This window comes from Gracilinanus agilis, chromosome 3 (genome assembly GCF_016433145.1).
Source record: "Gracilinanus agilis isolate LMUSP501 chromosome 3, AgileGrace, whole genome shotgun sequence".
Taxonomy (NCBI): domain Eukaryota; kingdom Metazoa; phylum Chordata; class Mammalia; order Didelphimorphia; family Didelphidae; genus Gracilinanus; species Gracilinanus agilis.
The window spans coordinates 39436522-39463730 of record NC_058132.1 but is presented as its reverse complement, the minus strand read 5'-3'; the positions used below and the strand labels follow the sequence as shown (position 1 = coordinate 39463730).

The 27209-nt window shown below is 40.7% G+C and overlaps 1 protein-coding gene across 1 annotated transcript in view; it reads left to right on the top strand.

Moving 5' to 3' along the window:
• Nucleotides 1-27209, top strand: part of NPHP4 (nephrocystin 4) — a 180964-nt gene that overhangs the window by 79732 nt on the left and 74023 nt on the right. The window contains exons 9-10 of the mRNA XM_044671236.1: nucleotides 9198-9383; nucleotides 11247-11391. Coding sequence (XP_044527171.1) covers nucleotides 9198-9383; nucleotides 11247-11391 — 331 coding nt within the window. The remainder of the gene's footprint in view (nucleotides 1-9197; nucleotides 9384-11246; nucleotides 11392-27209) is intronic.

Below are 27209 nucleotides of genomic sequence, written 5' to 3'. Positions count from 1 at the left end.
ACCTACCCAGAAGGAATGAAAGTTTGAGTACCTATTTTTTAAAAAAACTTATGATAAAATTCTATTATTTAGTTAGAGGCCTTACTTTTTTAATTTTTCTAACAATAGGACAGTCTTATCATCTATACAGATAAGTCTTAAAATTCTGATTCAGCAAACATTTATTAAGTGCTCTCATGTGCCAAGCACCATTTTAAGCACCGGAGATGGAAAAATCTGAAGGAAACAGTCCTTGCTTTTAAAGAGTTTATCTTTCCTGGGGGGGGGGGTTGAATGCCCATATCTAATCAGTTATTTTGGGCATGTGGAGAGGATGAAGGAGTTGGAAGAGAGAGAAGTAATATCTAGGAATATAGAGCAAATAAAGACCTTATTGACAGCTAGGTCAATGGATAGAATGGATAGAATCCCAAGCCTGGAGTCAGAGAGACTCATCTTCATGAATTTAAATCTGGTCTTAGACACTGTGATGCTGGGCAAGTCAGTTAACTTTCTTTGTCTCAGTTTCTGAACAACAAAAAAATTTTTAACATGATAGTTCCAATAGTACTCTATTTGTCTGTGTCCCCTTCTGAGTTTCCATCTGTTTTGATCTGTGCATTTTAAAATATCTCATTGATGCTATTTTCTCTCTTTGATATCACTTCTCCACTCTCAGCTCCCTCCTGTAATTCTCCCTTCCTCCACAAAATAAAAGGCATCTTTTGGGACAACTGTAGTCAAATCAAACAAAGCCACACACTGACTGTGTCTGAAAGCAAATCTTAAATTTTGCACCTCTGGTCCAATAACTCATGGCTGTAAAAAGCAGAATCCATCATTGGGAGCCACGATTGACCACTGTATTGTTCATTATTGTTAGGTCTTTTACAGTTGTTTCCCTTTAAAACACTGGTATCAGTATATATTGTTCTTTTAGTTCTGTCCACCACACTCTGCATCACTTTATATAAGCCTTCTGAGGTTTCTCTGCATCCATTCCCTTTGCTATTTTTATGGTGTGGTGGTAATATTTGTTTACCATATTCTTATACTATAAGTCACTTGTTTATTCTCCTAATATGAACAATAACTTTGTTTCTAATTTTTTCTACAACAGAAATATTTTTGTGCATTAGAGCAGTTTTCCTCTATCTTTGGTCTCTTTAGGGGTTATACCCAGGATCTCTGTACCCAAGGGGTTGTAAAAAGGAATGATTTTTGTAAGTATTGATTTCTAGAATGGCTGAATCAATTCACAGCTCCACCAGTACTGTATTGGGATGCCCTTTTCCCCAAAGCCTTTCCAACAATTGTCATCTAACTTTTTTTGTCATCCTTGCCAATTATGTAGTTGTCAGATGGACTCTCAAAGTTGTTTTAATCTGCATTTCTTTTATTGTTTGTGTTTTGGAGCATTTTTCTTTGTGATGTTTAAAAAAATTACCTTTTGAGTACTACCTGTTCATAATCTTTGACCATTTATTGCCAAATGACTCTCATTCTTAGATATTAAAATCAACTCCCTGTGCATTGTGGATATCAGAGAAACTTATCACAAATATTTTTTCATAGTTAACTGTTTCTCTTCTTATTTCAATTCTTATTATCATTGGTTTTACTTGTTTAATTTTTTCAGTTTTATGTGATGATGAAAATTGATCTTTTTCTCTCTAGTGAACTTTCAGCCTTTTATTTGGTCAAGAATTCTTCCTCTCTCCATAATTATTAAAGGTATCTCTTTCCCTTTTCCCAATTTGTTTGTGAGATAAACTTTTATAGCTAGATCATGTCTCTTCTTGGAGTTCATTGTGGAAGATGACATGAGATTTTGGTCTAACTGAATTTGTGCCTAATTGCTGTCCAGTTTTCCCAGAAGTTTTTGATGAATAGTGATCACTTACTCCAGTAGTTCATTAGCTCTTTCCTCCTTCCTTCTCTTCCTGGGGGTTGGGAAATTTAGTTTATGTAAATTATAATATTTCTTTTTTCTGTCATTCACCTAATGGTCAGTAAGTGGAGACTAGTACATGCAGTTTTGGTAACTGGAAAGTATATTAGATTTGATGTCAAATGTTCTGTTGCTTACTTAGATGCATTACCTTGGGCAAGTCAACTTTTTTTAGTTTTAGTTTTCTCATCTGTAAAATGAGGACATAATTTTTGACCTCCCTACTTCATAGACTTATTGTAATGGTTAACTGAATTGTTGCATGTATGCCAGACTTTTAATATAGGTATTTGCAAATGGATCTAGGAAACACTAGTGACTGACTCTAAAGAAACTAAATGGGGGAAAGTATAGCCTATAATAAGTAGGATACTGGATTTAAATAAGGAGGACCTGGGTTCACATCATGCCTTTAATGTTTGGTTTTGTTTAACTCTTACATTTTGTCCTAGAAACAATCCTAAGAAGGGCAAGGGTTAGGCAAGCAGGATTAAGTGATTTGCCCAGGGTCACACAGAAAGCATCTGAGGTCAGATTCAAACCCAGGTACTTTGGACTCCAGGACTGCTGCTGTATTTACTTTTCTCCATGGCTGCCTGCATGTCTTTAATGTTTATTAGCAGTGTGGTCATGATTGTTTCAGGGCTTGAATGAGAGAATGAATATCAAGCAGTGATTCCCAAAGTGGGCGCTACCGCCCCCTGGTGGGTGCTGCAGCGATCCAGAGGGGCGGAGATGACCACAGGTGCATTTATCTTTCTTATTAATTGCTATTAAAATTAAAAAAAATTAATTTCCAGGGGGCTAAGTAATATTTTTTCTGGAAAGGGGGCGGTAGGCCAAAAAAGTTTGGGAACCACTGATAAAGTCTCATGACTCTTATAGCACTATCTGTCTTCCACCTTCTTCATCATCTTCATTATTATTGTTACTATTGCTATTATTCCTATTTCTGGTTCTTAGAACCATTCATAGACAAATCTGGCTGTAGAAGAATTCAGTGAATGATTGTATTCAATGAGTTAGTTATCTAGGGATTGCTGACAGATTATTTATTCTTTTTTGAAATGCGGATCTTTATCCAAAAGTTCTGTGATTTCTGGGTACCAAATAAAAATGAGTCACATTCAATGCCTCGTTCTTGCATCTCATTTATTGTTATTGGCATTATTTTTTCCCTTAGTATAAGTAGCCATAACTGTTGCTAAAACTTAATTTTGCTTTTTAAAATAGCTAGACAACTATTAAAAATGCTTTCTGTTTCCATTAATGCAGCATTAGTAGAATAGAGTCTTTGCCTCTCTTCTCCAGTAGTAGTGATGATCCATTCTTCCAATCCTGGTTTGCCTCCCTTGAGTCCAAAAGCATCCTGAGGAGCAGTGGCCAGCAATGGTTAGAGGTATAGTCTGCAGCCTTAGAGTTATTAGCTTCCATTTGCCCAATTCTAATCTTTTAGAAATTATTTTCATCATTGAGATTTTGTGTCCCTTTTTGCACTGGCCAATTCTGTTTTTTAAGCGGTTCTTGTTTTTCTTCTTCAGTGAAAAGTACTTCCTTTTCCATTTGGGCAATTCTGCTTTTTTAAGGAGTTATTTTCTCTTCAGTGGTTTTTTTTGGTCTCTCTTTTATCATTTGACTGATTCTGCTTTTTTAGGTGTTATTTTCTCCAATTTTTTTGTGCTCCTTTTACCAAGCTATTAATTCTCTTTTATAGTTGTCAAAAATCACTTTCATTTGTTTCCTCAATTTTTCCTCTACTACTCTGAGCTTTCTTCTAGGAATTCTTATTGGGTTCGGGTCCACTTATTTTCCTTTGAGGATTTTTTGGGTAGCTGTTTTCACATTGTTGTCTTTGTCTAGGTTTGTGTCTTAGTCTTTCCTGCGACCATGTTAGATTTTTTTATGGTCAATTTTTATTGTTGTTATTGTTTGCTCATTTTTTCCTTATTTTTTCACTTTGAATTTCATGTAAAAGTTGGGTTCTGCTCATCTCAGGGTAGGGAGGCATTGTCCCAAGCTTCAGGCTTTTTTGTGCTTCTATTTTCAGAGCTGCTTTTGGGGTCTGCAATTTTGGGTGATTCAAAAATGGTGCAGTCCTGGAAGCGGTGTGGTCATTGCTCTCCTGGCCTGGGATCTGGTCTTTACCTTGGAAGGTCTCCTCTAGCATCAAACACTAGTGCTTCTCTTGGCTTTGATTCTGTTACCAGGGCCCTTGCTCCTGCGTGACCTGCTCCCAGGGTTCCTCTCAGCCCTGGAACTGCTATCCAGAACTGTGTATAGACAGTGAGTTGTCATTTAGCACCAGCTTCACCCAGTGTCAACAAAGGGTCCCCTGTAATCTCTTTCTCACCAGTCGTCCAACCCATTTACCATCTCTTGACTGAGAGCTTCTGAAGTTGCAGCTGCTGAAGGCTTCGTTCCCTCCACCGCATGTGTGAGCTTTGGACAGCCTTCCATTCAAGTGTTATAGACATCTCCCGCTAACCTCTTAAGTTTTCGAAGGAAAACTGTCTTACCATGACATTTTGTTGGCTATTCTACACTAAAATTTTTTTGAGATGTTATTTTTAAGTTGTTTGGAGGGGAACTTTGGGAGAGCACAGCTGGGTGGCTGCCTCTCTTGGCTCTATAATTCCCACAACTTTTGACTGTGCCTTTGCATAAGTGGCCTCTCCTATCTGGCAGGAGCCAGCCTCACTGTGGCCTCTTCAGAGCCTTGTTTTCTTTCAGAAATAGCTTCAGGGTCACCTCCTGAGGGATAACTGATGCTCAGGTATTAGCACTGTCTCCATTACTTTGTACTGAATTCCTTGTGCACCTGTTGTATTTCTCTGTCCTCTTCCCCAAGTAGAGATTGTGTTGCTAGAGAGCCAGGACCATTTTGTTTTTAGCCTCTATAATACTGATGCCAGTCAGAGTCCCTAGCATATAATAAATGTTTAATCTCATTTGTAGACTTGAATTGAATCTCTAGAAACTTAACAATAAGGAAATTGGTCATTGACCTGCATTGTTTGGTTTATTTTCTTCAAAAGCACAAGGCTCTACATCTAAAAGATGGCATCAAAGACAGACTTCAGAATTGGCATTTCTTTGGATCGATTTCTTTTCAGGCCCCTGACCATCTGAACTGGCTGCCCAAGTGCTCGGTAACTGTTCCTTTGCTCCGCTTCATAAGCCATAGAGTCAAGGTTTGGGCTCCCACATTCAGGCTTCTGCTGCAGGGAGTCTCCAGGGTGCAGTTATTACAATGTCATGGTGATTTCATTTGGTTATTCAGAAAAACTTTCTCAGAGGAAATGGCCCAGCCCTGGGGCTGCCAGTCTGGCATCATGATTACTAAGTCCTGGCTGGTTCTCGAGGAGAAAATTAGCTTTCACAAGCCATACCAGTGTACCTCAAACCCACCAGAGGGAACCTATAAAATCTGTCAATCATGGCTTTTGTTTGAAGCTGGTTCATCTCTGCAGTCCCTTCATTTACAATGACAAATCTCAAAAATGATTGCTGAGCCAAGTGAGGGATTTCGGGAAATAAGGAAAATTTCCACCTTGGTTTTAAACTGTAATCAATGAATTAAAGAGGTAGCCTGAAAGCACTTTTAGATTTAAGCCTTGCAGCCATATTCTTCCACATTTATTTCTCTTCTTAAAATAGTATTTGTTTTATCTTCTCTGCATGGTTTTTCCTGTGTTGTGAGTGCTATCCTTTGGTCAGCTGGCCTGGGAAAGGAAATGCAAACAGGGAAGGGTAAAGGAGATTAAATCTTGCCTCCTTCAAGATTGTACATTAAAGCTTATTTGGGATTCTTGCAGAGGTGCAATAGGGCAGGACATGGGAGTTTTGACTTATGATGTCAAAATTTTAAGCATGGTGGTAGCATTTGCAGTTGGGCAATATGGAAATAATGGTAGAAATAATCACCTAGTTAGTATGAATTGTTAAATAGGAAACATTTGGATGGAGCTTCCTCTCTGATATGCCACGGCCACCCTCCACCTGAATACCTATAACCTATATGAGCTTCCCATACTGAGTTCATCCTGTTCCTCACTTCCTTCTTAGGGGTTCATGGCATCTGGCCTGGAATAACTGCCTCCCTCACTTCCCCAGCTAAATTTGAGGTCAAAGTTCTAGCTTACTCCAAGTGCCTTTTGGACTTTGTGTTTTGGGCACAAGAATCGCCCAGAGCTGAAGATCACAGGCCTAGAACTGAAAGAGACCTCAAAGGCCATCTTGTCTGGACATCTTCCTTTATAAAGGAGCAACCTGAGGTTGTTGAGTGACTTTTTCAAGGTGTTGCAGGAAGTAAGCAACAAAGTCAAGATTTGAACCCAGATCCTCTGACTCTTGAGCCATTGTTTAATACTAATTCTGACCCCCGGTCCATAAAGCTGTCCTGAGGCTTATGTAAGAGAGATGATTTCATGACCTCGACTTGATATATCCTCTGCTTCTGATTTTCCCTGGAAGCTTTGTTGGCTTCTGACCCCCTGAGTGCCCTTCATTATCAATGCCTTTTCCCTTCTAAATGAACTCAGAGAAGCTGGATTGGTTCTAGTTATTGAGAAGTTTTCTCCTTCTCTGCTCATCATTTGTGGTAGAAACCTGTATAGTTAGATTATGTATCCTTTTGGAGCTCATTGTGGAATGTGGCATGAGATGTTGGTCTAATTCAGTGTGGAATACGGCCTGGCCTCAACCTCTCTTCCCAGGCACTTTGGATATTACTTCCAATACTTTTCATTATTCCTTGTAGGACCCCCCTTTGCACGACCTGTGCTCCCCATGCCTGGAATATACCCCCTCACTTCATCTCACAATATCTCTTTCTTCCTTCAAGACTAGCTCAAGCATCATCTTCTTCATGAAATCTGATCTCCGCCAACGCTAGTGCTTTCCCTTCCAAACTATTCTTTGTTCATTCAGTCATGTTCTACCTTTCATAACCCCATGGACCACAGCGTGCCAGGCCCTTCCACTGTCTCCCAAAGGCTGTCCAAGCTCATGAACCACCTTGTGTTTATCTTCTTTGTATAGATTGGAATGCATTTGGTATCTATTAATATAGGAACTGGTTTTCCCCATTAGAATGAAAATTCCTTGGGATAAGTGATCATCTTATTTGTTGCATTTGCATCCCCATAACTTTGTGCAGTGATGGTGAACCTTTTGGAGATGGAATGCTGTGCCCTTCCCCCAAACCAAATGCCAGACATGCCCCCTCCCCCTTACTCCACACAGGGGAGGAAAGAGCTTGTATTTGGCTGCTGGGCAGAGGACTGGGTGAAGTGAGGAATGCCCTCAGCAAGTGTAGAGAGGGGATGGGAATGTCCCAAGTGCTCCACTCCCCTACAGCTCGGCTGCCTATGAATTGCCCATCTTACCCCCATGTGCTTCCATTGGGTTGCTGGGCAGAGGGATAGGTGATGTGAAAAAATGTCATCAGGCATTGTGGAGGGAGGGAGGAGAGCAATTCCACCTGAGTCCCTCTGCCTTTCTAGTAATGAACTCTGGCAGGGGCAATTGTGTGCCCACAGAGAATGTTCTGTGTACCATCTTTGGCACCTGTGCCATATGTTCGCCATCACTGACCTAGTGCCATGTTTGGAACACAGTAGGTGCTTGATGTTTGAACTTGAGTCTTATCAAGTGCTTTCCAAACACTTGAAAAACTCATATGCCAAGCAAGTGATATGAAATTTGAGTGAACTAGAATTAGATTAGGAGGCAGGAGCCTTGAGTTTTTGTCACTGTCTAATTCTTTATGACCATGAATGAGTACCTTCCCTTTTGTTTAATTTTCTTAATGAATGCCAGATAGTGGGAAGGTTGACAATACCTAATACCTCAGCATATATGTGATCTCTTTCAATTAAATTTAATAAAGCTTTACTAGGAGTATGAGTTTCTGTCTTTATTTCCTACTGGGAAGATACAACACATATACAAATAAGTATAGTAAGAAAATTGAGGCAGAAGATAGTACTTTAGCAAATAGCTGGGGGATCTGGGAAACCTTCACACAATATGAAATAGCATCCGAATCATGAGGAAAGATAAGAATTCTGAGAAGCACCGGTGACAATGGAGGACATTACAGGCATGTTTGATGGGTTGGGAGAGAACTTGGAGGTGGGGGATGGAATATACTGGGATGAGGGAAGAGATAGCAATCCATTTTGGTGGGAACATAAAATAATTGAAAGGGAATAGTGTGAAATGAGGAAATGCATGTGGGGATGAGGGCACCTAGATGGTGCAATGGAGAGAGTGCCTGAACCTAAAGTCAGGAAGATTCATTTTCTGGAGTTCAAACTGGACCTCAGACACTTACTGTGTGACTCTGGGAAAATTTCTTAACCTTGTTTACCTTAGTTTCCTCAGCTGTAAAATGAGCCAGAAAAGGAAATAGCAAACCATTTCAGTATTTTTTGCCAAGAAAATCCCAAACAGGATCACAAAGAGTGAGATATGACTGAAATGACTAAATAATAACTGTATAAATGAGGGGACTAGATTGAGGAGAATCTTAAATGCTGGGCTAAGGAGTTTGTATTTTATCCTATAGGCAGTGAAGTAGGGGGGAACCCCTGGAGATTTTTGAGTAGGAGATTTGGACCGAATTCCTTCAGAAGATTATGTGGAGAGTCAGTCAGGGAGGAGATAGAGTAGAAGCAGGGAGACCAATCTGGTGGCTGCCATTTAGGCAAGAGTTGTACTTGAGAAGTTGTACTAGGGTGGCCACTGTGTGGGTAGATTAGTGTTATGGGAGTAGAATTGATTAGATTTGGTACTTGACTAACTATGGCTTAGGGGAGGAAGGAGATGCATGAAGAAGTGATGAGGGGGAGGGAAGAGTTAAGGATGATTCATAAGATTTCTCTTCTGGCTGCCTGGAAGCATAGTGCTCTCCTTAGTGGAAGTCTTGTCAATGTGGATAGTATCTCTGCTGGTACAGATCTGTCCATGCTGCCTTCTACTGTGGATTTTCATCCATGGCCTCCTATCAAGCCTCCACACAGTATCTACCCAGTGTTCTGGACTACTTCTCCCAAGTCTTTCAACATTCTTCTGGTACCTCAGATGGATGGGTGGATAGATGCTGGGCATGAGCAGGCTGTAACATCTTACCAACAAAGGCTCATGAAAGAAGTTATGTTTGAGAAGATGCATACCTGGCCAAGGAGGTGGGCCAGCCAGATAGTGAGATGGAAGGATAACTGCTGCCTTTTGTACCCGGCCTTTCTTTTTGTTTCTTTTCCAGGGAGCTTCTGTTACATCTTTGTCTAACATGGCCTACATGCATGTAATTCGGTGGGCTGTTTGGAATCCCCTGACAGAAGGCTCATCTAAGAAGGTGGTGACCTTACCTCTTCGAGGAGGAGCCCAACCAAATCCTAGCCGTTGTTTGGTGTACAAGATTCCTTCAACCACCATGAGCTCAGAGGAGGTAAAACCATTTACTTGGCTTCTTTTTTCAGTGAATTTGGCCTAGCCTAGGTTGTTAAATCTGTTGACTGCTCGAACACAAACATATTGTTTGTTGTTTAGTCATTTTAATTGTGTCTGGCTCTTTGTGACCCCATTTGAGATTTTACTAGAGTGGTTTGTCATTTCCTTCTCCAGCTCATTTTACAGATGAGGAGACTGAGGCAAACAGGGTAAAGCAGTTTATCTAGCATCACACAGCCAGTAAGTGCCTGAAGCTGGCTTTGAACTGAGGAAGATGAGTCTTCCTGATTCCAGGCCCCACACTCTATTCACTCACCACCGAGGTGCCCAGCATATAAGTAGTGACTTGAAATATTAACCTTTCTAGTTACGCTGAGCCTATTTTCAGCCACAGGATACTTCATATATGGAATTTTTCCATGATAAGGATTTATATATTTTTTAAATTACAAAGTGATATTCACTTTGTAATAAATGTTTGCTGAGTAGATGAATTAAATCCAGCCTTATACTCACTGAAGTTAATTAATTTAATAACATAATGCCTTATGTCATTCCCATTTGTACTAGTCTCCTGGGGAACTCTCAGTGCCCTCAACTCTTGAATGAATATGTCTTGTAAAGGAATCAACATGTGCCAATTAAAATAAAAAAGATTTCTTAAAGCATTTAATTCATGGAAAAACATCGAGCATATGTTTGGCATCTTTTGGAGGGAGAGTATGGTATCATGGAAATAATTTGATAGTGTAGTTTTAATTTAATGTAGTTTAATTATTAGATATTTCCCATTGAGATGCTTATATTTCTAAAATGTGTCCAGGCTCTTCCTAGAGTCCTAACATGAACCTTTTCCTATCCCATTTCCCACTTTTTAAAGAGAGAAACAAGATTTTGCTTGTTGACTGACTGTTATATCAGCAGGTCATCTAGGTTTGGACTCTGGAGACAACGTCTTTTTAGTAGACAAAGGCCATTATTGTTGGGCTAAGGCTATATAGCACTGGGAGATTAGGCAGAGATATCTATCAGCTTGTTTAGTGGCTCATCACAAGACCTTTTCTTTCTCATGGAACCGAATTTGGCTGTCTCCCCACAAGGCCTCATTTGGCCCCTTTTTATAGACGATGACTATCAGAGATGCCCAACCTTGAAACCAAGGTTAGCGAAGAAATTGTCGGAGCTGGCATTATTTGTTCTACTAAATGTTAACTCTCCCACAATGCTGTTTTTTAACCTCTAACCTTATAGATGTATTATCTGTGCCAGAGAGGAAGAATATGGATGGGCCTGATATCTTTAAGAACCATCTGTGCTACCCTGTCCATTGCAGTCAGAATTTCCTACATTCATACTAGGAGCTTCAATGCTGTACCAAAATGCCGTTAGCTAAAATTTCTCACTAACTTTACTCACCGTTGGACACAGTAGGAAGTGAAAAGCCTTTTAATTAGAACCACATTCTCTAGAAGCTAGTGATTTTGATGGGGAAAAGGTAGCTGTCCTGAATCAACTTGTTGTGTATATATTTGTTTGCATGTTATTCCCTCCATTAGATTGTAAGTTCCTTGAGGGCAGAGACTATTTTTTGCTTTTTGGGGGGGGGGTATCACCAGCACTTAGCCTGTCCCTGTCATTTAGAGTACAATACCATAACATGACACAACATACATGATTATTATTTAAAGACGTCTCTCTCCAGAAGTCCCTAATTTAAACATTCTTTCTAGGGGATAAAAGGAGTATGGGACAGGAATTGTCTTAATATTCTATGCTGAGCAAAAGTGAATAACATTAAAGAAAGTATGCATGCCTTTTTTTCTTGGTGAGAATTTCTTATTTTCAGTATTATTAATTTCAGGTTAAGAAAGTTGAGTTGGGCACCATCCAATTCCAGTTCTCACTCAGCTCAGATGAACACGTGGGAACTTCTCTCGAGCCCTCCAGCCACACGAAAGAGGAGCCACAACACTCCAAGAAACCTCCCACATCCCCTTCAAGTAAGTGTTTTCAGGGTGCTAACTTTCAAGTACACAGTGTGACTTCCATCTGTTCCTGGGAGAAAAAAGCATTTAATACTTGTACAGTAATCACCAACTTTATAAGGTAACTGCTGTAGATTGCTTTAATTTGAACCCATTAGTTGGGTTTTCACTGGCTATGTGGCTTTTTAGGTTGTAAAATTGAACAGTGATAAAGTGGGGTGTAGAGGTTTATAGCCTGTGGATCAGCCCATGAATTGGTTCATTCCCTCATTTTAAGAGATGCGCAGCTGGAGCTCTCCGCAGGGGTCTCTGACAGAAACAATCCCCCCTTCTTCCTTGAAGTCCCTTCACACCGGGCTCTTGGAAATGAAGGCTTTCAAACACTGTGGATTAACCAAAAACCACTGATTTCCAGTAGTGCTGAATATAGGAAACCCTTGCCCTGGAGTTGGTTACTTTTTTTAAAGTACCGTACTGCCCCTAGAAGCAGCATTGTCTGAGAGATGGACGCCTGGGATGCTGATGTGGGTTTTTTAAAGTGGAGTCCTAAATTGCTGCAAGCCAGTGCTTCCAACTGAGTTAAAATACCTACCTTCCGGGCAGGCCATGCGTGCTTCCAGGGGCATGTAGTTGGCAGAGAAGCTGGCTCCTTGTGTTTGTTCATTTAGTGTTTGCTTTGCTTCTCACTGTTTGAGTGTTGTGGTAGTGCTTTATATTCAACACCCATTTGTTCATTCATTCACATCATTCATAATTGAGGAGTGCCATGATCTGCACTCTGGTCAGGGCAACAGTAGCTTCCCTGGAGGATTTTTGTTGTTCAGTCTTTCAGTCATGTCCAAATCTTTATGACTCCACGGGCCATAACACACCAGACTCTTCTAACCTCCATCTTTTCTCAAAGTCTGCCCAAACTTGTGTTCATTGCTTCCATGACACTATCCATCTCATGCTCTGCCGTTCCCTTTTCCTCTTGCCTTCAGTCTTTCCCAACATCAAGTTTGTTTTTTTTTCCCCCAGAGAGTCCTGTCTTCTCATTACATGGCCAAAGTGTTTGTGTCAGCTTAAGTATTTGGCTTTCCAGTGAATAGTCCCAATTAATTTCTTTGAGTATTGACTGATTTGATCTATGATGTGCCTCTATGCAATGTCTGAAGCTAAGATGAGCTCCTCATGAACTTATCTGTTCATCTTATGGAAAAGATCCCCATTTCTGAGGACTAGCTTGGCATGGGTGTTGAGGCTTTAACTCTTAGTACCAACCATATAACTTGGGGAAGGAGTTGTCAGAAAACCCTCGATCACAGAGATCCCACCCCACTTTGGATCCCAGACAGAAAGATGCTGAATGTTCAGAAGTGGGAGAGAAAAATAGGAGGGTTCCAGACTGATTTATCCTTTCAGTCTCTCTACAACGTCTGAAGTATGAACCTAAGAAAGTCAAGTAGAAAGGACTCTCTAATGGTTATTTATTTTATTCATCCTAAGTCTGCTTATTTTGCTTATAGAAAAAAAAAAAGTAGAAAACTGGTTCCCTGAGATCAATTCCAGGACTTTACATGACAATGATATACACAAGATTTTATCTACTTCCCCACAGTTAGACAATAGCATGATTAAAATAATTTAATCTGCTTTCCTGAATATGTTTGTAGACAGGACTCCAGAAAGGACTTTCTAGTAGTTATTTCCAGACTGCAGGTCTATTGTAAAGGCGTTGTTCATTTTATATTGGGAGACTTTTTTGAGGAGAGCTATCTCAGTTACTTCAGTCTTACAGCCAGTAAAACTGCTTATTTCTTTGGTTGGAAACCCGGGACGCTGGCTCTCATCTTTGTGCTCACTCAAGTTTTGCTAAAAAGAATTAAACTTATTCATTAGGAAAAAAGAATAATTAATTGTATTACCACGAACCACATTATAAAATCGCTTCCTTCTTCTCTGAAGATTGGGCCATTCTGCTGGTTTAAAAACATTTTTTTTTCTTTTTGTGAATGTTCTCATCATAATTGTTCTCTACATAATTCAACATCATTATTCAATATGTTAGTTTATTGCAGTACCTTGTTAATGTGATACTCCTGAAGTACACAGGACTCTTTGTACTTGAGCTATAGCCAGAATACTCATCTACTCAAGTGGATTATGCTAGAATATACCTTACAGAAGGGACTGGTGGGCAACTAGCATCTGTAAGGGATGCATTAAAAGGAGGGATGGAAGGCAGGAAGGAAAGAAGGAAAGGAAGGAGGGAAAGAAAGGGAGAGAAAAGAAGGGAGAGGGAGGAAAGGGAGGGAAGAGAAAGAAAGGAAGCATTTGTTAAAAGTCTATTATGTGCCAGCTACTATGCTAAGTACTTTGCAAATATTTCTTTGGATCCTCACAAACTATCTGGGAGGCCATTATTATTTATTATCCCCATTTTAAAATTGATGGTGGTTAAGTGACTTGTCCATGGTCAAACAGTTAATAATTGTCTAAAGCCATATTTGAACCAAGGTCCAGGCCCGGTACTCTATCTCCTATTCTACTTAGGGGCCTATTTGGTCATAGATATAGAGCTGCTAAAGGTCTTAAGGCTCTTCTATTTAGAACAATACCCTCATTTTATAGGTGAGGAGAGTTCCTCACAGTGACATATGTAGAAAGTAGTCAAGCTGGACAGGAACCCAAGACCTTGGACTCTGAATCTAATGCCCTTTCCCTTGTACTTTCATTCTACCATTTAGTTAGGACTTGAGCATCCATAGAACTAGAGCTGGAAGAAACCTGAGTTCACCTAGGCCAGAGATGACAAACTCTGGCAGCAACTGGGAAATGTTTAACAAAATAAATAAAAATACAATACAACAGAGATAGTATTAATTTGTGGTTTTCTCAGCCAGTATGGGGCCTACAGGATCCCTTTCTGTTTGAATTTGACAGCACTGATCTAGCTCAATTGCCTAATTTTACAGATGAGGAAATTGAGACCCAGAGCTGATTACTCAGGTAATAAGTGGCTGAGCTAGAATTTGACTTTGGGACAAGGATTTGGATCTTGTGACCCAAGCTGAGTCTTCTAAACACTATAACGTCCTGCCCTACGCACTCACCCTTAGAGATAGAGAAGAATTCATTCTCTCACTTCCCTTTCTCTACTATATTGGAAACCACATTAGTTTAGAGCAAGAAGCATATGGAGAGTCTCTAGTTGGGTGCAAAGGTATAGCTTCTATGGCTTAACAATGGGAAAGAATTAGAGCATTGTTCTTATTTTGGGCAGATGTTGTTTACTTGACTAGCAGCATGACTTGTTTATACTTCTTAAGTCATCAAAAATGGGGGTAGACCAGATTCCGGCATTAACTAGATTTTCATACTTTGGGCCATACATCGATAAATACCAAGTGCCCACTGATTAGACATGAATCCTACTATCTAGAAGTTGACCAGCTTGTTGGGAAGATAGAACACAGACTCATTAAAAAATCCTTTGTAGGGGCAGTTGGGTTACTCAGTGAATTGAGATCCAGGCCTAGAGATGGGAGGTCCTGGGTTCAGATATGGCCTCAGACATTTCCTAGCTGTGTGACCCTGGGCAAGTCACTTGATCCCTATTGCCTAGCCCTTACCACTCTAATGCCTTGGAGCCAATACACAGTATTGATTCCAAGACAGAAGGTAAGAGTTTTTAAAAAAAGAAAATCAAATGTATGATACAGACAATAAGTGCTGTGTCCCCTAGAACAGAGCAAAGGCATTATTGGAAGAGAGAATCTCACATTTAGGGCCTCAGTTCACCTCATTCAAATATCAAACATATTATGGTAGCATGGAAAAGGAAGGGGACTGAACCTGGAGTTAGAAGAGACAATGGTTTGAATCCTGCCTCTGGTACTAACTTTTAACCATTCACAAGTTGCTCAGCCTCTCTTGACCTCATTCTCTTCATCTGTAAAATGGGTATAATAACATACCATATTCACTCCTTAAATATCTTAAGCAGAGATAATATATGTAAAATGTTATAAAATGTCAACTCTTTACTCACCAGCTCTGTGGTTTGTGTATCTCAATCAGCTAGTCTACATGCAGAAAGCCAGTGGCCTGCTGAGATGGAAGCTTGCAATTGCTTTTGCAAAAGCAGTCAAAAGACCTCCTACCCCATCCCTAGAGGGTAACCGTGTTGGCCAATCTGGAAATCTGGTTCATGGTTTCTTTTCAATGGGATTGTGTCCTGCATTGAAAGGTGACCAGACCATTGACACAGAGAAGCCTTTCTTTCTGTCAGATGAGGCAATTGACCTGGCTTGCTCAAGTCAGTCACTGCTATTCTTCTTCATGGCACTGGGACCGAATAACTAAGGGCCTTCAGCTGGGATGGCAGGCTCAGGTGAAGGAAGCAGAGATGTTCCTTTCTCACTTGGAGAAGAGAAGATTTAGGAAGGAGCAGAGTCTTTGAAATGATTCTTACTGGGGGCAGCTGGACAGCTCAGTGGATTGAGAGTCAGGCCTAGAGACGGGAGGTCCTAGGTTCAAATCCGGACTCAGACACTTCCTAGCAGTGTGACCCTGGGCAAGTCACTTGACCTCCATTGCCCACCCTTACCACTCTTCCACCTAGGAGCCAGTACACAGTAGTTAAGGGTTTAAAAAAAAAGGAAAAAAAGAAATGATTCTTACTACGTGGATGTTCTTGGAAATACCATTTTCTTCCTCCCACTTTGAGACCTTACAATTGTTCCCTGAGGTCTCTTCTATCGAAAGTCCCCATAATGTGTGTCCTTCAAATGTAGAAGCCAGTTTCCAATGGACTGGGGCCTCCTTCTTCTGCCTCCTTGGCTCGGCCAGCAGCAGCAGTTGTCTTTCATTTTTCCAGGGGGCAGGTCTTTTGTACACACACACTTTCTATTCTCAAGCCAAAGAGTTCTCTCTGCCCTGCCGTAGGGTCGTGTATCCTCTGGGTACCTGCAGGAGCAGACATTGAACTATTGTGCAAATATGCTGCTGCTACTTAATCGGGTTTTCAGATGCTGTTTGGGGACTCCGAGATCTGCATGGAAAGAATCTGATTTCATTAGGTTTATTTAATTTGGATTTATCACGGCATTCCTGTCACGCTAATATGATCATCTTCAGCTTAGGTGCCACACATTTTAAGACATTGTCTCCTAAGACTTAATATGAGCGACTTTAAATATATCCTGGTGTTTAACTTATGATGGAAACTTTTCTCACTTCCATATTTTGCCAACTTATATGGTTCCTTTGGAAATTTTAATGATATTGTGGCTGTCACCTTAAGTAGAGTGCTTTGCCTTCCTGTTATGAATAATGCTCCATATTCCTTCTCTTAAGATTACAAGGCCTGAAACGGTCTATTACAGCGCAAGACCGATTATACATCGAACCACTAGAGGACACTCAATCCTTAGGTTTCTTAGCCCAAATCTACTTACCCACTTTTGGTTCTCCCGACTGTTCTGGTGGTGTCAGGATTTTGCTTAATAGGTTTTAATACAGAAATCTAGATGGAGTTAATTGAAAATATTTAATAGTGGTGTTTTCTAAGATTGATTGAGTTAGGTTGTTGACATAATTACAGCATTGTGTTACTGATGTTGCCTGAAACGTACCTCCATAAATGCAGTGCTGCTGGCATGAATCAATATGATTCAGTGAATTTCAGAGCATTCAAGGAAAAGGAAAGTTATCCGAGAAGCTTATTGTCACCTCTCAGAACATCTATACCAGAGACACTGTTAGTTCACAGCTTGTAAAAGAATTCCCAATTGCCTTGTTTCTGTCTGTTGGATGACAGGGAGATTGGAGAGTCCAGAGCAAAGTCCTCAAAGCAAAGAGCTTGACCTGATTGGTTCAGTTCAGCAAGCCCACTTTAAAACATTTATAAAACACCTACCCTGGGAAAGGCTTTGGGAATATTGTTGCTGTTGTTCAATGGTCTCTGACCCTACATGACCCCGTGGTCTTTGTCCGTGGTGATTTTTCTGGTTTTCTTGGCAAAGATACTAGATTGGTTTACCATGTCCTTCTTCAGGGTGTTCCCATTTTACAGATGAGGAACTGAGGCAAATGGAGTTAATAATTGACTTGTCCAGGGTCACCCTGCTAGTAAATGTCTGAAGCCAGATTGAAACTCAGATCTTTCTGACTCTGGGCCTGCTTCTCTACTGCACCACCTACCTACCTGCCCTTCTTGGTGACATAGAGATCAACAACAACAACAAAAAGACACAGTTATTGTCCTCAAGGAACTCACTATCTACTGCTTATTTCCTATGGTTATGGTTTCCTAAGTTAGTTAACTTTGCTAGATATTGGTCTCGTCATCTTTTTGTTGTTGTTGTTTTTAAACCTTTACCTTCCATCTTGGAACCAATACTAAGAATTGATTCCAAGATGGAAGAGCAGGAAGAGGTTGGCAATTGGGGTTAAGTGACTCTATCAGTAGAGAACTGGAGAGAGTAGTTCAAATTAGCCTTTAGCCTTTAGCATAGGGTTGAAAGAATGGGATGATAAGCAAATAACAGGGTTTTAAAAAAAGTATTGGTAGCAGTTTGTAGAGCAGATCTACATACATAGAGCAAAAGTCCAATTTGGATTTGATGTGCCAGTCATGAAATTCAGCTCAACAAATAGGGTGCTGGGATAACCCCATCCCTGCCCTCTTGGGGCTTATGGACTAAACAAGTGGATACCATATGTGTCTACATAGATGCCAGGTAGCCTGTGATAGATAAAGACAGAAGAGAACTCTAGAGAGAAGGAAAGGTGTGCACACTCAGCTGCAAGAGCAAGGAGAACTTCATCAATCAATCAACTAACAGGCATTTAGTAAGTGCTTCCTGTGTGCTAGGCACTGTGCTAGGGGCTGGGGACACAATCCTTGCCCTTCATGGAACTTGCATCCAATTGGGAAATGCAATGTACATTTGTAAGTTCAATATAAATGAATATAATCATATCAAATCATAATCAATAATCATATCAATACAAATGAATATAATCAATACAAATGAATATAAGGTCTTCACCTTAGAAACTGAGCAGATTGGGAGGGGCTTCATGGAGAAGGGGGTGATTCAGCCTAATCATGAAAGAAATCGGAGATTCTGAGAGGAAAAGGCGAGGAGAGAGGGCATTCCAGGCTTGGGACAGCCCATACAAAATCAGTCATTTGGGCCTGGATGGTGGTGATTCTCTGAATTCTGAGCTCCCGAAATGGATCTTAAGCTAATAAAACTAATAACATAAAATAGCACAAATTATTTAGCACTTTAAGTTCTGGTAAGTATTCCAATCAATCACCAAGCATTTATTAAGTATCTACTTTGTGCCAGGCTTTGTGCTGTCCTGAAGATATTAAAAAAAAAAAAAAGCACAAATGCTGCTCCTACCTTTGAGATACATCATAATGAGAAGGACAGTATATCCATGAATCAGACAACACAAGATCAGTTTAGAGAAGGTGGAAGGTAGCCTGAGAGGGGAAGGTTCTAGCAGCCGAGTCATGAAGAAGCCTGGGATTTTAAGAGATCGAGAGGTGGGGAAAGAGAATTTAAGACCTGGGAAGACCTTGGCTTGCTCTGGAAGCTGTACCATCATCAGATTCCAGTCACTCTTGTAGTGGCACAGACCCTTCCCATAAGCTCCTGTATGGGACCCAAGTCCTTTATCCCTGAGATTTCTTAACATGGGATTGGCCAGAGAATCGATGCCTTTCACATTAAGAAGGCTTGATGGTTCACAGTTTCCCAAATTCTTTACCTTTGTGAGCCCCAGGTCTGTGGAGAATTATTAAAGCCTGGGACGGACCTATTACTTTATAGGTCAAATAAGGGAATATTTCCCTTGTTCATGATTGCTTTCAATCTCAACAGTGCATCCTTCAGCCAACACTTAGCCCATTCTTTCTCCTCATTCTCAGGGACAACTATTTTCGCCTCTTTTGTAACACCCACAAACTCCATCCTCTTTCGAAGTCCAAAGCCTGATCTTTCTCTGTCTTTCTGTCTTAGCTGCTGATGGTTGCTAAGCAACTGCCTCCTCCTGCTGGCCCTTCTATCTCTTCATTCAGTACTTTTTCACTTTAATAACTGATCTTTGAGTTAAGTACTGACAGGTTTGTTTCACTGGGCAGTCAGTGCAGCAAACTGTGCACTTTCTCTATTAATAACTCTCATCAGACTCTCTGCGTGCATGCTGATTATCCTTGCCTAAATCACCCCCACCAAAATGCACAGTTAAATAAAATTACTGACATTTAGTAAAAATATTCTTGGGAAAACAAGCTGGGGTTTTGTGCTCACATACCGTACTGTCATGCTGCCTCCCACATAGGCCCTGTTGGGGTGACAGGCAGGAAGGAATCTGTGCAACCATCTCCCAGCGCCATTTGCAAACCTCCCTTAGCATTCCTACCACTGGGTCCAGAAAAGATCATAATCCCCCCAACATGTTTTCTGATATATTTGGGGATTTCTTTGCTTTCTACCTTGGGAGGATATATTTGAAGGCGATCCTTGCAGAAGCTTTTGTTGAATCCAAGAATTGTGTATAACAATATTTTGAGTATGCCAGGGTTTTTTTTTAAAATTTTCTTTTTTTTAAAATGGAAACCAAATTAATTTTACCTGCCCCTTTAGGCATATCCTAAATATTTTCCTCATCAGCTCTTTTTCTTATGTGAGCCTTTTTCTGCTTAAATTCTGAGATTTTGTTTAGCATCCTTTTGCTTTTCTTCACTGTCTTTAAGTGTTAATTGGTGGGGTTCTCCCTTACTTACCTGTCTTCTCAATAGTTTATAACTTGGAATTAAAAATACACAAAAAATAACAGAATCTCTATGATCTTTTTAAAAAAAATTTTTTTAAATCCTTAACTTCTATGTATTGGCTCCTAGGTGGAAGAGTGGTAAGGGTGGGCAATGGGAGTCAAGTGACTTGCCCAGGGTCACACAGCTGGGAAGGCCAGATTTGAACCTAGGACCTCCCGTCTCTAGGTCTGACTCTCAATCCACTGAGTTACCCAGCTGCCCCTCTCTATGATCTTTTGAGGATGACATTCATTGCCATAAAATGTCTCAATTGTATCAGATTTTTAGATCTGGAAGAAACAGAGCCGGGAATAGAGCCCATGTCTTTGTATCATTCCACAAGTTGTGGTGTTTCTTATGGCCATGCAGAAATGTCCAAACTTTGATCCTTCTGTTCATCTTGAGAAGCAGGATAGCTCAGTGGATCGAGGATGAAACTTGGAATCAGGAAGGCCTGGATTAAAATCTTACCCCAGAATCTGGGCAAATCTCTTAAATTTTCCATGCTTTGGTTTACTCCTCTGTAAAATGAAGACACTAGAAAGGCAGCTGGTAGTACAGTGGATAGAGAGCCAGGCCTGGAGGTGAGAAGACCTGGGTTTAAATCTGGCTTCAAGATACTTCCTGGCTGGATGACCCTGGACAAGTCACTTAACCCTCATTGCCTGGCCTTTACCACTTTTCTGTCTTAGAATTGATACTAAGACAGAAGGTAAGAGTTAAAAAAAAATAAGGATACTAGCCCCCACCTTACAGGTTTGTTATGAGGATCAAATCAGATATTTATGCAAAATGCTTTGCCAATCTTAAAGCACAAATGAATATGATCGAATTAAAAACAATATTATTATTTCATAAGCTATGTTCAGAGCGCTAGGGGTACCAGTAGGAATGAGACAGCCTCTGCTTTCTCTATGATTATATTGATATCAGGGTTGATGCCTTCTCTTCATTTCAATAGAGGGCCATTGAAGTCCATGAGCCCATGAGGCAGAAGCAGGAAAGAGGGAAAGTGGGCAGGCATCTAAGGAGAAACAGAAGCCACATTGTTGGGGGAATCCACCCAACCAGATGGAGGATATAGGCAGTGTTTCCTTTAGAGGATTCATCACTTTGGTCCAGGAGGAATATGTCACTGGGATTTAAGAATGTACATAATTGCTGGAAGTCTAAATTCTATTAGTAATAGAGAAATTACTGATTTTGTTTGCTGACAGTTTAGTCTTTCAGAAAACAGAAGAAATGATAGAGAGAACTCCTCCTCCTTAATTAACTCACACCATCAAGGCAAAATTGGTTACTGAAGTAAAAAGGGGCAGGAGCTCTGAGGGAAAAGCATCATCTTTGAGTTCATGATGACCAAGAAGGGGATTCTGGAGAGTTAGATATATGCCCAATATGTTAGGAAAGCAGATTTTGAAAAATTTAGATAAACCATATGCATAATCTCAGGGCCTGAGGCTCTAAAATGGAAGACAGCTTCTGAGTGATAGGCTGTTTGTTGGAGGAGGATGGGAGAGCTCTCAAGTATGTGTCTAGCAAAATCTTCTCGTATAGTTTTGGTGAAGTAAGGGCTGGGGGAGTCATATAGAGAAGATTCTGGCTGCAGTTTTCTGCTGAGCTCAGATGAGTATGACAGATCACTTGTCCAAATCCCTCAACACATGAGGAAACAGGACCACAGAGATTAAGAAGGTAGAGATGGGCTATAGTCTGTATCATTGAAGCCCTTCTAGGATTCATCTTCCACCTGATCTTCTGTGTGTCTCTTATATGTATTGTCTTCCCCATTAGAATGTAAGTTTCCTGAGGGCAGGTATGGTTTTTGCCTCTCTATGTTTCCTTTGAGCCTAATTCCTGCCACAGATGAAATGATAATTGAATAGAATAAGTATCTGCAAGAAATAGTGTGGGTTTGTGGTGGCAGAGAACTAGAAACTGAAGGGATGCCCATCAACTGGAGATTGGCCGAATGGGCTGTGGTATATAATTGTAATGGAATAATGCCATAAAAAATGACGAACAGGACAATCACAAAAAAACCTGGAAAGACTTATATGAACTGATGCAAAGTGAGCAGAACCAGGAGAATGTTGTATACAGCAACAACAATACTGTATGATGATCAATTGTGAATGATTTAATTTATCACAAAGGCAAGCATCTAGGACAGCTTCTAGGGATTCATGATGAAAAAAAAGGAACAGAACAGGTCCAAGTGTGGATTGAAACATAGCAGTCTTCACTTTATTTCCTCCACAAATTTGAAGCAAATATGTGTCATTTCACAATATGATGAACATGGAAATGTGTATTATGTGATAATCTATGTACAACCTATATCATATTCCCTGCCTTCTTGCGGAAAGGGAAGGGGTGGGAAGGTAGATTGCAAAATGTCAAAAAATGAATATTAAAAAGTATCATTTATCCAATCTGGAAAAAAAGGAGTACTGTGGGATGGTGGAAAGATCCCAGTAATTTGAGTCAGAAGAGATATGGCTTCAAACATCTGCTATCCTTAATCTCTGTGTAACCTTGAGTAAGCCCCCAGGGCTCAGTTCTCGGAGCCTTTGTTTCCTGATTTGTGTTTAATATGACCTTCCTCACAGGGTCATGGTAGGAACAAATGAAATAATATATGTAAAGCCCTTCATGAACATTTAAACAGATCTAAATGCCAGTTGTTATGGAGGTCACCAATCCATCAAAGTGTCTATGATAGATAGATCCCAGGCACAGAACTAAGGACAAATACCAAAATAATTACTTGGACTTGAAGAATAACAGAAGGGTCAAAGCTCTGAATTTTGGGAAGGATGTTGAGAATAAGTTTCTTAAAAGCCATGTTTGCAGTGAAAAAAAAATAAGGGAAAGGTTTATAGCATGAAGGTTGTATTTAGTTTGTAAGTTATAGGATTTTTAGAGCTGAAAGGATCCTTAAAGACCATTTAGTTCAACATTATTATTTTACAGATGAGAGGACTAGGGCCCAGAGAGATGAGAGAATTTACTCAGAGTCACACCGGAGATTCAGCAGCAGAGTAGGGATCTGACTATGCTACTTTCTGGCAAAGTCAGATCAAAAAAGGGCTAGAGCGCTTTTCTCAGTGAGGGGGCAGTGTTCCTATTAGGGCCAAGTATGTGCTGGTTCTGGGTTGGGCAAGGAATCCATTTGCTAGTGAGGACCCAAAGAGGAGTTCCATGGCTGGTTCCATCTCCAGCTCATCCCCTTCTAGCCACTGGTGCTAGCTGACTTGATTCAAGTTGATAAATGACCTAATACTAACCTTGCTTCACAGTGTCACCTTCTTAACTGAACTCTGGCACCTGACAGATAGCTGAGTCAGTCACATCAGTCTTACAGCAGTGATAAGAAACCACTAAGGCATCTCTGAATGAAAATGTTCATCATTGTGAAATGCCGGGATGAGATTGAATAAAAGAATGTATTTGAATTTTGGAAAGTTTCTGGCTGTCCTAATCTGATGATGTGTAATCATCAGAGGCAGCAGGGTATCATGGAAATAGACCTGAGCTAGAAATCAGAAATTCTAGCCTAGAATTCTAGTTTTTCCATATAACACAGGGTAATTGTGGGTAGTCACACAATCTCTCTGGGTCTCAGATCCCTATCAGTAGAACATGATGGATAAAGCCTGTACTTCCTATTCATCCCATAATGTTGTCTGGAGGATCAAACTCTGTGTAAATGCCACCTGTTTTGATTCTCATTTGGGGGGAGGAGGGGCATTGTAGAGTAGTGGAAAAGGCAGATCTTGGAACCTGAAGGCCTGAGTTTGAGTTTTAGCTCCAACACTTAACCACTCATTAGTATGGGTAACTCCCAAGCGGCCACCTTGCTGTTCTTCACACAAGACTCCATCTCTAGACTCTTGTTTTTTTCTCTAGCTTTCCCCTATACTTGGAGCTCTCTCCCTTCTCATCTCTAATTCTTGACTTCCTTGGGTTCCTTCAGGTCCCACTATCCACAAGAAACCTTTCCCAGTCTTCCTTAATGCTAATTCTTTCCCTCAGTGGATTTTCTCCAGTTTATCTTGCATAAATCTTGTTTGCATGTGCCTGTTTGTATTTGTCTCCTAGTGAGCTCCTGGAGGCCAGGAATTTTTGTTTGTTTTTGCCTTTCTCTGTATTCCAAATGCTTAGCATAGTATCTGGAATTAGAGAGACTCATCTTCATGAGTTCAAATCTGGCCTGCCACTTAATTACCTTTATGAGCCTGGGCAAGTTACTGCACCCTATTTGCCTCAGTTTCCTCATCTATAAAATGAGCTGGAGAAGGAAATGCCAAACTACTCCAGTGTCTTTGCCAAGAAAACCTCAAATAGGGTCACAAAGAGTCAGACACGACTGAAATGATTGAACAACAAAAGTAAGATATCACAAGGTACTGAGCATGCACTTGCTTGAATTGAATTACTCTGTGTTGCTCCAAGATTGGATGGGATTTATGTGGAAGCAGATTTCCCCTTGATTTGAGGAAGAACTTTCTAACAACGATGGTTGTTCAGAAATAGAAAGCCATCACTGCTTTCCAAGATCATGAGTTTTCAATTATTGGGAATGTTTAAACACTGACTTTATCTCCCTTCAGCCTCTCCGTTGATAGTTGGCAGGGATGCTCACAAGGGTATGGAGACATACATGGAATGCAGTTTGAGACTAGATGGTCTTTAAAGTTCCCACAAATGCTAAGATTCTATGGATTTATGCCTTGAAAGCAAAATTCTCCTCTGGTCTCCCCATTGATCCCCATGACTCAGAGAGGCAAGGGACTTGGGCAAACTAATGTCCTTCATTCCCCAAATATTCATTCAGCTCCTATTATGTGTTTGTGCACCAGGCACCGATGTGTTAGTGAGGATTTCCTTTCTGCTCTCTAAGTGGGACATTTAACTATAGATCCCTTAAGTTGGCTGGTGAGATTTTTCTTGAATCACTTTAACATGTGTAAGCCTTATTTTTTTCCAAAACTATATTCTTAGTCTTATTTCCCATTATTCCCCCTCATGTTCTCTATATTCCCACCAAATTGGACTCCTAGGGGTTCCTTGATCTCAGAATTAGACCTCCTCCCTCAGTGCATTTGGGGACACTGATCTCCCCATCCCTGGGTTTTCCTTCCTCCTCTCTCATAGCTCAGCTCAGGCCCCACCTCCTCTGTGAAGGCTTCTCAGATTCTCCCTAGTTGTTAGTGAAAATTACCCTGTATTGTACTAATCTGTGGACATTGTGTTTCTCCTGTGTAGTCACTCAATTGCTTGAGGGTAATGACTATTCCAGGGCTGCCCTTTTATCCCCTGCCTCCCACAGTGCTGGCATAGTAGGCACTTTATAAATGCTTGTTGTAATATTGAATTGAATACTGTGCCTGTCCTAGAAGCCAGGCATGGCTCAGAAAAACGTAACAGCTGCTATGAAAAGCTCTTCCTCTCTTCCTTGGGTGTCAAGCCTGAGGATTTTGATTTTTTGAAATGTTCTCTTTTTTCCCACCTCTGAGCAGGAGGTACAAGAACTTCAGCCATTGAGCTTCTCTGATAGTTCCAAGTGGGGTTCTTTTTGAATGAGAATGAGGCTGAGAGGAAATTGACAGAGCTGTTCCTTGTGCTGGTCTTACCTCAGTATCACTTTCTGAAGCTGAACTCTCGATGAGGTGTAAAATCAAAGGGGTTTCCATGAGCCAGATTGAAGGAAAAGTTGAATGGAAAATTCTCATCATTTTGTTGACAAGAGCTTTCAGTGAGAGGAAGCTGATTGGGGCATAATAGAGTGTCAGGGGAAATTAATCTTAAGATAGGTGAAGGAATTTGTCTGAGTTGAAAATCGAATTCTTCCTTTGTCTCAAGCAATCAGTGTAGACTTTTTCCAGATTAAAGTTAGCTTTTGTGTTGTTGGGAAACCTGTAGTTGACTTCAGCTCCTTATCATTGTTATACTTAATCGACAGCTGACAGTGTAGAACATGTTTATGTGTGCTACTGAGTTTGCACATAGCTCCCAGATTTTGAAGAGCAGCAGCTGCCTTCTGATGTGCAGCCAGTTCAGGGAGGAAATGAAAGTGTTGAAAGTTGGGTTTCTGCTTTCCTCTTCTCAAACATGGGAACCTAAGAGGCAGCCTGGAGTCAGGAATAGAGATCTGACCTCAAGTTAGAAGGACCCATAAGGGCCCATGGATTGCTTCTGATCTGAACTGGCTGTGGGATCCTGGGCAAGTCCTTGAATCTCTCAGTGCCCCAGGCAACTCACTATCACTAACATGGCTTACTGATTAGATCTGTTGTTGACTGCTCTCTCTGTTAGATTATCTGCTCTTTGAGAGCCCAGGCTACCTTGCTTTTCTTTTGGCATAGTCAACACATAATAAGTCAAAATGAATGCTATTTTGTTCCCTTGTAAGTTACAAAGCAGCAGGGGCTGATCTGTATTGAGAGAAGCTTCCTTATAGGAATAAAGGAAGGAAGGAAGGGAGAAAGGAAGGAAGGGAGGGAGGGAGGGAGGAAGGAAAGGAGATATAGAAGGAAGAGAAGAGAGGGAGGAAGGAGGGAGGGAAGGAAAAGAGGGGGGTGGAAAGAAGGAAGAAAGGAAGGAAGGAAAGACGGAGAGAAGAAAGGGGTAAGGAGAAAGGAATGGAGGAAAGAAAGAGGAGGGAAAGAAGGGAGGGGAAAAGGAAGAAAGGAAGAGAGTAAGGGAGAGAGGGAAAGGAAAGGAAGTAAAGAAGGAAGCATCTATTCCAGACCCTGTGCTAAGTACCTTTTACAAATATTACATCATTTTATTCTCAAAACAACCCTGGAGGTAGTTGCTATTACTGTCTTTATTTTACATATGAAGAAACTGAGATAAACAGAGATTAAGTGACTTGCTCAGGGTCACACAGTTAGTAAGTGTCTGAGGCTAGATTTGGACTCAGATTTTTTATGACTCCAAGTCCTGGACTCTATCCATTGAATCATCAGCTGTCTATTTTATCATTGTTGCTGATTTATGTTACCAATCACCT